Source organism: Triturus cristatus, chromosome 6 (assembly GCF_964204655.1).
Source record: "Triturus cristatus chromosome 6, aTriCri1.1, whole genome shotgun sequence".
Lineage (NCBI taxonomy): Eukaryota > Metazoa > Chordata > Amphibia > Caudata > Salamandridae > Triturus > Triturus cristatus.
Window position 1 is genome coordinate 1,631,148,837 of NC_140589.1, and position 17,457 is coordinate 1,631,166,293.

Sequence of the window (17,457 nt, forward strand, 5' to 3'; positions counted from 1 at the left end):
AGGAGGGATGGAGTAGAACAGAGTCTCGAAAGGGTTATTTTGAGGATCATAGTAGTGGTATGTTGTTTGGGATGAATGAGAGAGTGGAAGTAATGGATATATTGATAGAGGTATAGGATGAGAAATAGGGTTGTGCATTTGAAAGAGTAGTAGAAAGAGGTTTGAGACAAGTCAGAGAGTTGAGGTAGGGGATATGTTGAGAGTGGTATAGGGTGCAAAATAGGGTAGTGCATTGGATAAGCTGAATTAGAAGAAACGTAATAAATAAATAAAAGTAATATATAGATCCTAAAGTAATAAATATATAGATGTATAAATAGGTACACAGGGCCTATATTCTTTCCCTAAACAGCATTAAAAACAAAATCCAATTGGCACTCTATGGCCACAAGTCAGTCCCTTGTAAATGGTACCACAGGTACCAAGGGCACTGTGGCCAGGGAAGGCCCTTATGAGCTGCAGCACTTATTGTGCCACCTTTCGAGGACCTGTACCTTTACACACACACCCTGCCTTTGAAGGCTGCGTGTTTAGGTGCAGAACAAAGTGAAGAGTCGACATGGCACACATCCCTGTGTGCCATGCCTTGAACCCACTGCCCTGACATAGGTCAGCCACCCCTCTAGCTGGGTGCACTATACCAGTGGTGAGGGTACAGGTGCATGAGCCTTGTATCCCTACAGTGTCTAAGCCAATTCGTATACATTGTAAGTGCAGTAATGCCATTAAGAGTATATGGTGCTGGAAGTTTGTCATTACAAACTCCACAGCATCATAATGGTTTTACTGAAAACTGGGAAGTTTGGTATGAAACTTCTCAGCACATTAAATCCACACTGATGCCAGTGTGGGATTTAATGAAAAGTGCACCCAGAGGATCTTAGAGATGCCCCCTAAAAAACGATCTAACACTAGTGTCCAGGCTGAGTGGCAGCTCGACAGCTGCCACCACCAAGCATGTTTCTGGACCCCTGGGTCGAGAGCCTTCTGCTCTCGGGGGTCTGAACCAATGCACATTCTGGGATGAGGTGCCAAGCCTCCTCCCCCAGGGTGGGCAGGGTCCACGAAGGGGAAGCTTCAAAGGCTCGCCTCTTTGTGAGCTACCCCAGGCCTTTGCTGCTTCCAGAAACTGGCCCCCGCCGGTTCTTAACCCCACTTTGGGTGGGAGAATCGGCGGGAAAACCAAGTGAGGAAGGGAGGTGTGCCCACCTTTGCCAACCCCAACCCTCAGGTGGGGAAGGCCAGGTGAAGCACAACTCTCAGTCACCACCATTTTGAAGATGGGGGGACCCAGCCAACAAGTGTGAGGCATATGCCCCTCTCCCACTGGAGGGTGGCAATGTAGGGGGTGTACTCACACCAAGGAAAGGACCCATTGGTCCCAACCTTTACCTACCTGTAATGCCCCTAAATCTAGTATTTAGGGACAACCCTGAACTTGCCTCCTCAGACAAGAACTGACCAAGAAAAAGAAAAGAAGGAGGACCGAAGAGCCGTGCTGAAACTAAGAAAAGGAGGACGCCCACTGACTTAGCTCCAGCCCTACCGGCCTGTCCCCACCTCGGACCTGCTCCAGTGAAATCCCGGTGTGTCCTGCAGCCATCAACCTAAGAGCCCCGAGGACCAGTCCTGCCATCCCCAAGAAAGACTTTACCTCCAGTGAGCACCAGATTTGCTCACCCACAGACTCCGGCTCCAGCTAAATTCAAGAGTCTGCACCACTCTGCACCCAACTCCTATGGCCCGAGTTCGAGTGGCCTATCACCACGAGGAGGTCTACCCGGCGATCCTGACCTAAGATCTGTTGACCTCTGACCTGCCTCGAATCTCCAAGCGAAGCCTGCACCCTCTTTCTGGAGGATCCCCTCGACTGCGACCGGAGCTGGTAAGAAAACCCGCCACCTAAAAACACCCCTGCACCCGACGTCCCGCGGCCTTGGGTGGCCCAACCGACGGTGTCCCAGAATCCCCAGGCATCGCAACTTACCTCTCCAACCAGTGGTCCCCTCCAGAAGATCTTTGTCCCCAAGCCTGCAGTCTTTGTTACAACTGGAGAATCCCCATTGAAATCAACAGGGCACCCAACGCCAAACCAGCACCCTGCACCTAGCCGCTCCTGCGCCGCTGCGGGTGTACCTTGGGTGCTAACTCAGATCCCCCTTTGACCTGAGACTAACACCAGGAGCTTTGGTCCCACAACCTTGTGGCCTGCTTTTGAGCAGCCATCAACCGCAGGCCCACTATCCTCCTTTGGATAACATTGGGGCTCACCACTCTGCACCCAGCTGCCCTAGTGCCGCTGAGGGTGCTGTGAGGGTGCATCCATGACCCTGGGGAAACCTTGGTTCTAACCCCAGAATACCATCTCCCACAACCAAGTACTTACCTGTTAACCAATACCATATTTTCTCCATGGGTATACATTGCCTGTTTTTCCTTGAAAATTGTCTGGTGTGGAGTTGGTTTTGTATGAGAACTTTAAATACTGCAAATAACTAAAAACTGCTTTACTTACCTTTTCTCTAGGAAATGTCCCAGTGTGATATCTAGGCATATTACACTGAGTAGAAAAAGTAATCCATAAAGTAATCATAAGTAATCTAACAGTAATTTCCACTGTATTGAAAAGATTTACAAACCTGTAACAAAGACATTTTCATTCAGCTTGCTTGTATTGTTCAACCTGCCTGGAAAAGTACCATTTGCACTTACCTGCGCCAGGCTTTCCCAGAAAATAAATATAGCTAAATAATATTTGTATACAAATCAAATTGGTCTGAGTTCAGTCTTTGAGTGTGTGACATCATTTGCTGCTTGAGTGCGTACAACCAATGCTTAACACTACCCTCTGATAAAGCCTTACTGCTCGCCCACACTACCACAAATAGAGAGTAAGGTACTATCTACTTTTATCTCTCCCTACCTTAGGGGTTCCACTGGACTCTCTGCACACTAGACTTCATTTTAGTATAGTTTCTACAGAGCCAGCTTCCTACAACAGCTGACAGGTTGACTTCTTGGTGCTCCAATCACAAAGTCGGACATTTCTCTTAGCAGAATTCCTTCAACTTAAAGCTCCAAAAGATTTGGCATTAATGCACCAACAGCATTAGTTATCTATACAGTGACCTGCAGATCAAATGTTCAGCATATTGAAATACGGAAAAAGTAAGGCGTATATCGAACTTTAAATGTATAAGCTATTCTGGGATGCCTAACAGTTTTAGAAGTTTAAAAACAGGACTTAGGCCCTGAATAGAAGTTAGGTGAAATTCCATGTGAAGGTTCCCAGTGGCTGGAATTGATGTTGCGGGCTGATATTTCTCTATGGAATTCTGCCTTTTGGGAGTTTGACTTCTTAAAATGGGGAATAATTGTGCACACATGGATATTCCGAGGAGTTTAATGCTTCCATTGACCATCTGCTTCAAGCAGGCAAGGAAAGAATACTCTTGGCAGGTGGAAGCATTGCGAGCTCTCTCCATGCCAAAGAAAACACTTGGCAGGGACTAGGGGATGAGAATTTGCCGCTGTTACAGTGAGAGCCTTATACAATTTTACTAGCCAGAATTTCTGGCTTGTAAAATCGAGTTCGGTGTTCCTGCAACTGGGCGTGGTATCATCAGGCCCTTCATAAGCTGACAGAGTTGTATCCTAGCAATGCTGCTCCACCGGACTCATAACCATGGTCTTAGTCTGTTGTCTAAGCTGACTGATGGCAAGGAAGTAGCTTTTTCTTGATACAGTAATCCCTCTTTCTTGTTTCTATCTTCCTGCTCTTCTTTTATCACGGATTCCTAATTTGTAGTCTGTATGTACGTTTGTTTGGAATGGCTATAATCAATTGCAAGATCCTAAATGGAAATTAACAAGGTCCAGCTAAGTTGTCTCAGAATCACTTCTCTACCAAATTTTAAAAATTTCACATTTCTGTTATCATCATAAAGCTCTGCTGTGTGTTGTGTGTCTGGTTTCAAACAAGTATGTCTCCACTCCTCGAATTACGCCTTTGTTGCCAAAAGGTCGTTGCCAATGTTGGTAAAATTAGGTTCTGCGGTCGAAGACCTTTGAGGATACTAGGCTACTGGATCGACCTACCCATTATTAGAATTCCCATAACACAATAAGAACCGTCTGTTTCAACAATTAATGGATTCTGTAAAACCAGGGCTTCATAAAAATATTCTTGCGAAATGCTTGGTGGGCCTCTTTAGACCATGAAAAAAGTGCTCCTTTAGAAAGTAATGTAGTAGTGATGAGTCTCACTATTTCAGAAAACTGATGAGTGTATTTTCTATAAAAATCTGAATAATTGCTGACACTTAATTAAACCCAATATATATAAATTTATATATATATCCTGATTACCGCATTTGCCAGCCTCGGTAATCCTCCAGACGCTCACAAAGTAGGTATACGAACCAAAGTGAAGTGCAAAATCAATTTTATTTGCCCAGAGCGACGGCCATAACGTTTCGGCTCCTCAGAGCCTTGCTCACATGACAGCGTCTTTTACAATGTGCCGGATTTTTAAAGTGCCAGTGCAGATTTCAAATAGCATCACGTGGGGGAGACATCGTTGCCACTGAAAAAATACTTCCACAACAAACATAGTTGGACCACATAAATACGTAAATGACCCCACGTAGTACATTTCACACTGTTATATCATATACAGTACTGAAATACAATAACGGCATAAATGCCAATTCAGTCAACATAGAGTAAGTGTAAAATAACAATATGTACAATAACTGATTGCTGCTGACTAGTAATGCTGCCATCTATATGGCAATGTACACAGCATGAAATCAATAACTAGTGGTAAAAATAGTCCTCCCCCTATATGATGAGAAAAAGTTACCGTGCAGATTTAAAGTGTACTAGTGCTTGTACTGATGGTTGAAAGAACAAAAATATCAGAAATGTGCATCATCAAGTAAATCTTGTATTCTGGTTCATCACATAAAATCTATATTGCTAAAAACAATTTCATTTCATTCATATTCATAAATTCAATAAAGTCTATGGAGTCAGAGTCAGGTAGGGAGTCACTAATCCTCATAATGGAATTAAATTTGGTATGCTACTAGGCTGCTAAAGTCGGAATCATCACAGTATACCCCAAGATCTAATCCACAGTATAAGGGCGGATACAAATGTGCAAACTTCCTACATACAGTACAATTTATCTGTAATAAATAGTAAACTAAATAACAAATAAATAACCATAAAAGAGAGGAATAAATAGATTAAGACCAATGTCTAAAAGAATATAAATTGCTATATACACATCTGAGCCTATTTCCTTATTGCAAATCTTTTGATAAAATCTTGTATGGAGTACAATCATGGGCCTCATATAGGTGTTCTTCACGTAATGTAACTGATACAGTGTTTTGGACATGTAATTAGCCTAAACACGTGTGTAGGTCCTCTGTTATGTTAAGACCTGATGGGGACTTTGTATCAAGTTGTAAAATATAACGTGTCTCAAGTCTACGTAAGCAAGACTCTCTGTCCCCACCCCGCCTGCTGGGCACAATGGTGTCAATGACATAATATCTAAGACCCTTGATGTCACTTTTGTGGGCTTCTCTGAAGTGTCTGGCAACAGGGTAGGTGTTATCCTGATTGGAAATTGCACGTAAATGTTGCAGTATACGCTTGTGTGCAGCTCATTTCGTACTGCCTACATAACTGAGATTGCAAGGACAGGTGAGGACGTAGACAGCAAATTCGGTTTTGCACGTCAACAATTTAGTAATTTTGTGCTGTCTACTGCTAAAAAGATCTGTATATGTTTTAGTGTTGATCCCATGGGCACATGCCTTACAGGTCTTGCATTTGTAGAAGCCACTGTTAAGTTGCAACCAAGAAGTTTTTTCAATCATCTCTGGATTTGTATTGACCAAGGCATCTCTCATAGTGGGGGCCCTACTGTAAGTTATCAAGGCCCGCTGGGGGAGCATTGGAACGATGATGGGGTCACTACGTACAATAAGCCAATTCCTATTGATAATTCTACGTAGATCAGCCTGTTGTCGACTGTAGCCCATAATAATCCTAAAGGCATTGAGGGGATTTTTTACATTTTCCACTGTGTTGTCCTGTGTTGCTGCTATCCTAGATATATTGGTGGTAGGTTGTAATAGTTGCTCTCGATTGAGGTTATTAGTTCTTGTAATGGCACTATCGATAATTTTAATAGAATAACCTCTTTCTCTGAACCTTTGTTTACTCGAGGTCTGTTCCATTTTTAAATCGATATCATTGCTACACACTCTTCTTAGACGCAGCATTTCACCATAGGGTATGCTTCTAATGAAATGGGGTGGATGGGCGCTGGTTGCATGCAGTGTAGAGTTACCAGCAGTCGGTTTGCGGTACAGTCTAGTCTCAATGTTACCTGCATGTATATAGACTTCTGTGTCTATAAATGTGACATTAGTTTGGCTACATGATGCTGTAAAATGAAGATTAAGATTATTTACATTTAAAACATCAATAAAATGAGTTGCCTCTTCCAATGTGCCATTCCATATCACAAATAAGTCGTCAATAAAACGCAACCAGACAATTACATTCTCTTTCAGGTATTTGGCATGATCATTCTTAAGTACCATCTCTTCCCAAAAACCCATATGGAGACAGCCGTAGCTAGGGGAAAAACTAGCTCCCTTGCGAAATGCTTGGTGGGCCTCTTTAGACCATGAAAAAACTGCTCCTTTAGAAAGTAATGTAGTAGTGATGAGTCTTACTATTTCAGAAAACTGATGAGTGTATTTTCTATAAAGATCTGAATAATTGCTGACACTTAATTAAGCCCAATATATATATATATATATATATTCACTTAGAAAACCATAGGTTTCACACATGTTATAGTTAGCTGGACATTTCAATCGTGAAAAACCATTGAAATTCCCCCGTTATAGTTAGTGCAGGCAACTATAACTCACGCGACCGCAAACCTCTGCTGATGACGTCAGATATTACATCACTGTATTTAGACACTTATTTACCCATGTCTTCTTCCATTCATTTTTAGCTATACATATATTAGAAATATTTTTTTTTCAGAAAGACACATATGTCATCAGTGATGTAATATCTGACGTCATCAGCAGAGGATTGCGGTCGCGTGAGTTATAGTTGCCTGCACTAACTATAACGGGGGAATTTCAATGGTTTTTCACGAGTGAAATGTCCAGCTAACTATAACATGTGTGAAACCTATGGTTTTCTAAGTGAATTTGCAAGGTTTTTTAAATGCTAATTCCTAACTATAACGTGTGTGAAACCTATGGTTTTTTCAGTGAATTTGTACGGTTTTTTAAATGCTATGTTATGTATTTTTTTTTTTTAAGGTTTTTCACCGTGCGCGTAACGCACTGCGCGCCCTCGTTACGCAGTCCGCGGAATTTTTCCGTTTCTACCGTACGCGCACGCTACGCGTACTCCACGATTTTTCGCAAAAAAATTAAAGGAAATTTTGGCCCTTGGGGGTCCTTCTGGGAACCCCTGACAAAGGCTAGGGGGTCAGGACCTGTCCACCCTGCCCCCTTTTCACGTTCTCCACCTTTGCTTTTCACCCCCTCAGACTGCGAGAGACGAAATGGCGGCCGACACTTCCTGGTTTCGACCGATTCGAATGTTTACTAAGATCTAACAGCCAATCAGAATCGCGCTCGCGCACGGCAGCGTCCGCATACGGTAAGTTTTACCGTACGCGCATGGTGCGCGCTTATAGATATATATATGCTTTTAAATGCTATTTTCTTAGGAAATACTGAACAGATTTACACCAGACCTGCAAAAGGCACATCCCTGATCTGAGGACTACCTCTCTGCCAAATTTTAAGTAATTCTGTTCAGCCGTTCGGGCTGTAGCTTCGACTAAAGGTCCTATGGAAAAATGCATGGGGAAAACGCGTTTTGGGACCCCCCCTTTTTCTCAGCCCCCGCTTTACGAATCCCCCCGAGACTTTTAGGGAAGGAGCGGAGCGCCCCACCTATTTTGAAAATTTTGCGAGGATTCGTCAATCGGCGCCAAAGTTATTCCAAATAGAATGTTGCGGATTTCCTATGGAAACACGATCCTAACTATAACTATCTACTGGCGACCGCCAGTAGATAATATATATATATATATACATATATATATATATATATATATATATATATATATATATATATATACACATACACATATATATGTCACGAGCAACACTGGTCCCTAGTGGTACACTCAGTCCGACCTGTGCCAACATCGGAGGCAGGCTAAACTCCATGTAATGTTCACAAACAAAAAGTTAAGCTGCACTTCAAGGAATCTTCGTTACTGCTTACTTTATTTCCGGTTGTCTCGCCCCAGTCACCGTGTGCAAGACTGTACGTCGAAACGCATTGGTATGACACGAGAGAACCTGAAATATTGTTCGCAGTAAAGAAAATTCCTTGAAGTGTAGTGCATCTTTTTGTTGGTGTGTTAATATATATACATATTTTGTTTTTTTCACTGAAAAAAGCAAAGGTTACAGGGACGCTATAGTTGGGTTCGAATTTAGTCGCACAAAACCATAGAAATTCAACTGTTAGACTTATGTTAAAAAACTATGACTCGTTGCCTTAAGTTACTTAATAGACAGTATCAGACCACAGGAGGTAGCCCATAAACCACAGTGAGACTGGGGCAGTACATGTTATCTAACAACAATGTCTCAATGTGGAATTCATTGGGAGGACAAGTTATTCAAAAGTGAGCCGTATCATGAAGTATAGGAGGAATCAATCCATACAGAGAAAACACAGGGAGACCAAGAATGCCGGAAAGAATTGTATTTTTCAACACATGATGGACATATTGCGTCATATGTACATATCATATAGATTAAAAGCACTGCGTGACACTTAGTGAAAGTGTAACCAACAAAATACTGTGCACAAGTGCTCGTGGAGTTTTGTGACGGCGCAAGTGACACATAAAGTGGTATGTACAGCGGTGAAGGGGCACAAAGAACAAATGGTACATTAAATATGTCGGAGTTAGGGCATTTACACAATTAATGTAAGAATTTACAAGAAACAATAGAGCAAATGCCCATGTAACAAATGTGCCAAAAGTAACGCTGTTGTAGTCGACGGCGTTTCGGCCTGTAAGACTCTAGGCCATCATCAGGACTGGTTACACCTATTTAGGGCAGTGCTAGGAGAAGAGAGACAAATCTATAAAAGAACTCGATTTCAAAAGGACCAAAGAAGGAAGAAAGAGGGGAGAGCCATGCTGAAAAAAGAGATGACCGCGGGCGGCGTGAGAGCCATGCAGCAAAATGTTGGCCGCGGGCGGCGTGAGGCGACCAAGTGTGCAGGACTACTGTGCGACCAAGGGTGAAGGGGCAAAGGTATCCAATTAAAAAGGAGGTCCAGGTCTCAAGAATTAGTGACGAAATCAATTGAATCAAGTGAATGGGGAAGTGGACGAATGAATAGTGCCCATGAAATAGTTATCCTTTAGAGGTCATGAACCGAGGTGGTACGTGACAATGGGCAACAAGAAAATGCGTTATTAATTGGCAGCCGGCACGAACGTGAAAGCGACTCGTGAGATGCTAACAGTGGTGAACTGTACGCAAGCTGGGTGATCCGGTAAGGCGGGCAAATAAGGCTGGAGTGGAAGTGATCTGAAGAGACAGCAAGCAACCCGCATGTAAAAATCCCGTGAGGGAAGGAACTTACTGGTATGGAACGGGGAGAGACAACAGGAAGGCGACCACGTGGTCTATCAGGTCAGTCCTTGAGGGTCGTGACTAGAGGAGGGAGACAAGGAGGCAGGTGAGGGGAACGTCAGGTGCAGGACGGTCACAAGGGCAGAGGTAGGGGCTGTACTTACTTGAGCGGGGAAGGGGACACAATCAATGAGGAAGCTGAAAGAAGAAGGGAGCGGGGTTAGGATCGGGGCGGGTAAGCGAGCGAGGGTGGGGGGAACAACGGGGGAGGTACTTACATTTGTGAGGCGAATAAATCACCGGATAAGGTCCGAAGTCAGCAACTAGCCAGCACGAGTCAGGAGGTGAATAAGGTGTACGGACCCAGAATGGAAGATAAGGGAGCGGCGGCTTGCGGGTCACAGGTTACGGGGACGAATCAGGAGGGATGTGAGAAAGGAGGAGATGCATGCAAGTGGAAACGGAGTTCTGATTGGTGAGGAGGCGTGGTGAGGGGAGTCATGGTAACTAAGACGCAATCCCGTGGTGATGAGTCACGGGGGTGTAACGGCGCGTGATTCGTTCGAACCATAACAGAAGGGAGGGGGAGAGAATGGAAAGAAAGATCAATTACACAAAGTGGCATAACAGTTAATACAATATCGTCATATCATTAGGACCACGGAAAGCCAAAAAGAGAACAATTCAAAAAGCAAACCATAGGTAAACATACTTTACAGGTTTGGCGTTGAGGCAGGAAGAAGGGTGGGGGGGGGAAGGAAGGGAAGAAGGAAAAGGGGAGAGGGAGGGGTCGTGGGAAAAAAGGGGGGGGGGGTTGAGGCAGGGTAATAAATGCAAATACATACTTCATATAAAGGAAAACAGCTGATAAGAATATTTCAAATGCAATAAAGGATGACAAAGGTACATGTGTAATTCTGAATCAATAATAAAATAAAAAGAATGAAAGGGGAAAAAAGGGGGGGGGGAAGAGGACAAAGGGGAGGGGAACGGGGAAGAGGAGGGCGATAGGCAAGGCGGGAAGGAATTGGACAAACAAGGGTTAATTACCAAGAAGGAAGGTAACAGAGTTGACTAGAGCAGGAGCAAATATCAGCTAGACAGAGAAGGCAGTGGGCTGCAGAGGATCATAATTATGTGAGGGTGGAGTTCCATTCATCAAGGGAATTCAAGCCCTGTTCAATGGTATTAAAGCGAGCAATCCAACGACATTCACATCTATTCAGAAGTCTTTGAATGTCTCCGCCTCTAAGTGGAATGGACGGTTTGTCCATTCCACTTAGAGGCGGATGGGGAAAACGCGTTTTGGGACCCCCCCTTTTTCTCAGCCCCCGCTTTACGAATCCCCCCGAGACTTTTAGGGAAGGAGCGGAGCGCCCCACCTATTTTGAAAATTTTGCGAGGATTCGTCAATCGGCGCCAAAGTTATTCCAAATAGAATGTTGCGGATTTCCTATGGAAACACGATCCTAACTATAACTATCTACTGGCGACCGCCAGTAGATAATATATATATATATATACATATATATATATATATATATATATATATACACATACACATATATATGTCACGAGCAACACTGGTCCCTAGTGGTACACTCAGTCCGACCTGTGCCAACATCGGAGGCAGGCTAAACTCCATGTAATGTTCACAAACAAAAAGTTAAGCTGCACTTCAAGGAATCTTCGTTACTGCTTACTTTATTTCCGGTTGTCTCGCCCCAGTCACCGTGTGCAAGACTGTACGTCGAAACGCATTGGTATGACACGAGAGAACCTGAAATATTGTTCGCAGTAAAGAAAATTCCTTGAAGTGTAGTGCATCTTTTTGTTGGTGTGTTAATATATATACATATTTTGTTTTTTTCACTGAAAAAAGCAAAGGTTACAGGGACGCTATAGTTGGGTTCGAATTTAGTCGCACAAAACCATAGAAATTCAACTGTTAGACTTATGTTAAAAAACTATGACTCGTTGCCTTAAGTTACTTAATGGCACAAGTTATAGTTTCTTCAGTTAAGTTTAACTATAAGTATAACTATAACTGCTGAATCGCTATGGTTTTGTCCAACTAAATTCAGAACCTAACTAAAACATCCCTCTAACCTTTATTTTGTCAGTGAATTTCTAGGTTTTTTCCACAAGCATGTTAATATAATTAGCGGGCTGTCCTGTGGCTGATGGTTTATTCCACTGCAGTATCCTTACCCTACTCTTCCATCCTGGGAGCATGCAGGGTGGAAAGAACAGGATTTTGCTGCTTAATTTGTCTTACAAGCTGCAACCATATAGCCTCCAACCCCCTCACACCAGATTGGCAATGGTATTGAGTCCCAGAGGCCTACTTGGCTCCGGCAAGCGCAACAGATCAGCAGCCATGCAACCAGCGGCATCAAGTGAAGCAAATGCCTCTAAATCTAAAAAAGCCTGCAATTCTGTTGTATTACAAATGGAATATGATGGCTATGCCCAAATAAAGTGAGATGCCCTAAGTACGAGAAGTGTGCCCAGATGTTGGTCCCATGCTCACTGTGCCAGTGGATTGATGTTGCCAGTCCACGAAGAGTCCCCTAGGGCTGACACTGCATGTATGCATCTATGTATGCATATGTGTGGTATTTTTAGAGCAAGAACCTAGCTAGAAGGTAGTGGAGCACTGTACAGGGTCAAAGACACTGGTCTTGAATTGCTTCTGTTCACATCAAGAGGGGACCTCGTCTGGCGCGTTGTTCTAGATTTTTCCTACTGGAGCCGCACTAAAACTGAGTTGTGAATGGTTGACCTTAACCTAATGTGGCAAAGAGGGCAAAAAGAATGGAATGCATAATTTCTTGTGGCTGCCATTCACTCAAGCAATTCACCCATCACTTTTTTGCTTATCGAAATTGTCAGCAAAAATTCAGTCTCTGGCTGCAGCCTCCCACGGTACCTGTAGGTCTAAGGATCTCTTCCAGACTACTGCCAGTTTTGCTCGAAGTGCAGTTTGAAGGCAATCCACAGAGGGATGTGCAAGCTTGCCACCTAGCACACATTGCCATCTGTACCTTTCTGCCAATATTCCAGGAGTACTCCTTGAGTCTGCAACTGGCTCGGCTTCACTATGACACTCCTATGTAAAGACTTACGCTTCAGAACTATGGGAAGCTTACAGTTTCCAAGGTTTGAATGTACCTCGCACGGTGATTTGTACTAAGAGCTTTCTGTTTTTTGCTTCTCAAATGTGATGGTTTTTCCCGTCGGAGTTGCATCTTCCCCATACACACCCACAACTTGTGTGAGTTTCCTTTTTCTACGAAAAACTTTTTATCCTGCCCTTGACAGAAGTAAAATATTCGACAATTTTCCAGATAGCAGACTACCTCCTACTTGTATGTATTTGCTTCCAAATGTACGAGTTTGTGGGTGTTCACCAACTTTTGCATGTGGCTGTTCCGGAGAGGCTTACCGCCTGCCCCCGTGAGAATTACGCATACTCCAATTTACGCCACTGTTGCCGAGTGGGCAGAGGGCCCTGGGCTACCGAATACACTGTGATTCCGATTTTGCGCAATAGAAGTGCCGAATAACAGAAACAAAAATGACAACACTGGTGCATTTTCTTGTATGAGTGAACCATTCAAGAGCGCTAATTGACATTTTGTGAATCAAGGTTATGAATTTGCATCATGAGTTATGCTATGTGCGCCTCTGAGTGTTGTTTAGAGGCATAAATAGCTTTTATGGATGCACGGGCTGCTTAGACCACCAAACCCGGCGGTTAAGGTCGCTGAAAGATAACGGTGTATGTACATCGATTTTATCACTCGTGTAGTACTTGAATTTATTAAAACAATCATCGTGGAGTCAGATAATCATATTACTGAGTAATTTCAAACCACCTTCTGTAAACACACTATGTTCTCCACTGTACTTGGCAGACGCTTTTATTTTGAGCCTGACAGGATGCACACAGTTTGCACTGCAGGTACGGCATTCTCTCGAGCCTTCCGTGCGAGTTAATAGAAAAAGTGACTTTTGATTTTACAGCGTGTGAAGTCTTTCCGCGCCGTGCAGCTCGCACTGAATGCGCCCTCTGTGCAGCCGGGGGCTTCCCAGACTAGTCCCCGCTGCTCTCCGAGAATGAAGCTTGATTTCTTTCACTTCTCGTCGCGCGGGAAGTCTCGGGCACAATGGCAGCAGGTCTCGCGGTGTCCGCGTGCCAAGGAAAGGTTTTGTTCTTGGCCGCCGGGATGGAGTATGAGGCAGGGAGCTGAAGGGCCCAGGCACTCTGCGGATCAGTGGCGGCCTTTGGCTTGGCCACGGTACAAGAAGTAAGGAGGCCCGCTTACATGTGTAAAGAGCGATTGTTAAATACATGGTCTACACTTAGCTTGCATATGCAGAGAGGGCACACGCAGGCAGCAAATTGAGCGCATATTCTAACATTGATGTTTGATCACAGTGCCAAACTCCGATCATTATCCTCTTTTCTTCCTTATTGTACATTGTGCACTTGCGCTTGGCATGAATATTATAGAATTGGATTTATATTTTCAACGTACTTTCGTCTGAAATGGCAGTTGAATTGCTTTATGCACTTTTTATGTGGAAAATGGTTATTACGAAAGAGAGAACAGAAAGAAGCACAGGTAAAAAGCTTGCCACTGTGAGCTTGTGCTTTATTCGCCGTTTTTCATTTCCTTTAGAAAAGCGTTTCTTTGTAAATTGGAAGCGAAAACTCGTTGTGCTCTCTCTTGCTATTTATTTAGGCTTACTGCGTCAAATAGAGGTTTGGGGGAAGTTTATTCAGGGGTTTAAAAGCATATGTATCATGCTAAGCGTGTTAATGATTTAATTTTCTCAGCTACCTGCGTGGGCCTGCTCCTTTGAATCAGAAAGCCTGTGTGGTTCCGGCAGCAGCTCCTTGGGGTTCAAGCTCTCGTCTCCAGTACAACAACCTGTGCGATTTGTATATTCCTTGGCGGCCAATAAGCTCTTTGTGGAAGCTTATCAAGACGTGCAGAATGCCAACCATGTGTGCACCGTGCGCCTGGAAGCAGAGAGCAAGGTACTGTATATTTATACCCCAAATCTGCCCCTTGTCCTGGAAACCAGTTGTTGTTTGGCCTGCTTCCTGCTGAAATTCTGATTTACACGCAGATTTTTTTTAGTACGTTTGTATGGAGACGGTTAAACAAGAGTAAAACACAGGTAATACACATTGTTAACAGATCGTCCATCAATGCACGCGCAGGTCTAAAAACATACACTGAAAAATGCAGTAGGTTCTTTTTTGGACTGGCACTATGTTGTGTGATATTTAGGAAACAGAATTAGAAGACACATACAGGACACACAAACAGACAGTACCCAGAAACACATACATGCACATTCGCAACACATTTACATTCACATGCAGTGATGCAACATTCATATGGACCTATACAGAGTAGAAACAGATTGGTTGAATGCCTGGATGGTTTGATGTCTGTGTGGTAATATACACGGATAGATAGCTGGTTGCATGTCTAAGGATCGCATTGGATTAGTGGGTGTCTCTATAGATGGACTGGTGTGGTTGCACATCTGGATGGATGCAAGAGTGGGTGGATGCAGGAATGCTTGGTTGTGGGTTTGTGGATGAATGAGTGTGGGTGAATGATGGGCGCCTGTGGTTGGATAGTTGGGTAAATGTGTGTGCCTAGATTAATCAATCAATCAGAGGCTTGTAAAGCGCGACTACTGACCCGTAAGGGTCTCAAGGCGCTGGGGAGAGAGCTGCAGGTACTTCAAGGCGCTGTAGTTAAGTCGAAGAACCAGGTCTTGAAGTCCTTCCTGAATTGAGGCAGTGACAGTGATTACCTGAGATGGAGAGGCAGGGTGTTCCAGGTCGTCACTGCGAGTAGGAAAAGGATCCTCCTCCGTCTATGGTCTTGCGGATACGTGCGACGGTAGCCAGGGCCAGTTTGGCGGAGCACAGGTCTCTGGTGGGTACGTGGAATGCAAGGCAGTGGTTGAGGTACGCTGGTCCCACGTCGTGAGGGGCTTTGTGGGAATGTGTGAGGAGCTTGAAGGTGATTCTTTTGTTGACTGGGAGCCTGTGGATGACTGTGCATGAAGGTGTGGTTAATTGTTTGGCAACAGAAGTATAAATAGATGATTGCATGGGTAGATACGTTTGAATATGCAGGTGGATGGACAGATCACTCTGGATTGTTAGATGGATACAGAGTCTTTTTAGAAGCATGCATGGATGTGATTGTACTGAATAAGTAAATTAATTCTAATCAAAGTGTTCCGCTAGTGAATAGTAAGTATTTTATGAAGACTAATTCCGAATCCGCTATGACAAAACTTAGAAATTACTTTGTGACACTGTGAGTTGTGCCTGGACAGAATATCAAGTCTCATTGCCTTTGGGCTGACTGCTCAGATTGTCAACCGTGCCTTGTGTACCCACGATTCCTTCACTGTGCACATACTGCAGACCCGAAAGGGAGCTTTAGAAGTGATGCAGTGAGCTGAGAAGGCTCCACCTTATAACTTTACAAAAGATTGATTGTTGTGGATTTCTTCATGTACCTAGTGATCTTTGTCAAACAAAATGCACCTGCACAAGGCCTTCTGGAGAAAATGGGCCCACCCTTCTCCAGTACCTAATACCCTACTCAGTCACAACCAGGGATTTATGACCTGGTAAATCTGCCCCAACCCCACAAGAAGGTTTGTCAGGCAAAACATGTTGGAAGAACATTGAGAACCTTTGCGGAGTGCTCGTTAAAAAGCCTTCAATTAGGAAAAGTGTTTGCAAGCCTCCCTCTTGGTATCCCTCGCTATATCCAGAAAAGACAGAGACCATGGTGTGAGTGTAGCACAGACAAACGAGTTCAACACATCAGTGCATAGAACTATACATCGTGTAAAATGATAACCACTTATTAATGCTAATGCAGTATTCCTTGAATAGCAATGCTGTGCCAGGTCGCGAACCGCCACATGTGCAGTCTCAAGGGTAAAGTTGCAAGGGTAAAGTTGCAAGCGTACATAAGGGAATTGACGATGCATGTATAATTTGATGTGCATATCTGGGGATTTTTGTAAATCCCCTGAATGTGAGGTACACTGCAAATCATCTAAGATGGAATATCTAGCAAAAGATGGTCATTGAGAGAGAAGAGCCCTGATTTATTTACCTTGACTATAAGGGAAACATAAATAGACTGTAAATTAACATTTTATTAAATTATATGAATCCCGATTTCATAAACATTCTTTTTGGAATTTGGAAATTTAGGAATCATAAATGGGTTAACAGAACTCTGCATTTTAATATCCGCAAACAAGACAAATGCACAATGTTTCGTTTAATGAAATAAAACTGCAGACATCCATCTATTCTGTACTAGCTGCAGTTCTCCTATGATCTATTCTATTATCTTCTCAAGTGAGAATGCTGGTTTTCAATCTTTTTGTTCATATTGTTCATCAGAGTCATAATTCAGCATATGAAAAACCACATATGCGTGAGGATTCGGCAGCACGCTTGGTGTGTGGATACCATTGGAGTGGCTGACAGTGCAAGCAAAGGAAGCTGACATAGGTGCAGGTGCAACCTCCTCAATACAGCACTTTACTAGGACTCGCAGTCACAGCCACTTCCTACCTCGTCATCTCGCTGCTAGCTGTGCCGTCTATCGTCAGCAGGAGGCAGCGTGAGATGATGCTGAGCTCTTAGCAGGAGAGAACC

At 43.7% G+C, this 17,457-nt stretch overlaps 1 protein-coding gene across 2 annotated transcripts in view; it reads left to right on the forward strand.

Annotated features, from left to right (window-relative positions):
- The window catches only part of PREPL (prolyl endopeptidase like), a 405,224-nt gene that overhangs the window by 285,276 nt on the left and 102,491 nt on the right, over positions 1-17,457 (forward strand). For both annotated transcript variants that reach the window (XM_085612773.1, XM_085612774.1), the window contains one exon: positions 14,575-14,778. In XM_085612773.1, the coding sequence (XP_085468899.1) occupies positions 14,575-14,778 (204 nt within the window). The remainder of the gene's footprint in view (positions 1-14,574; positions 14,779-17,457) is intronic.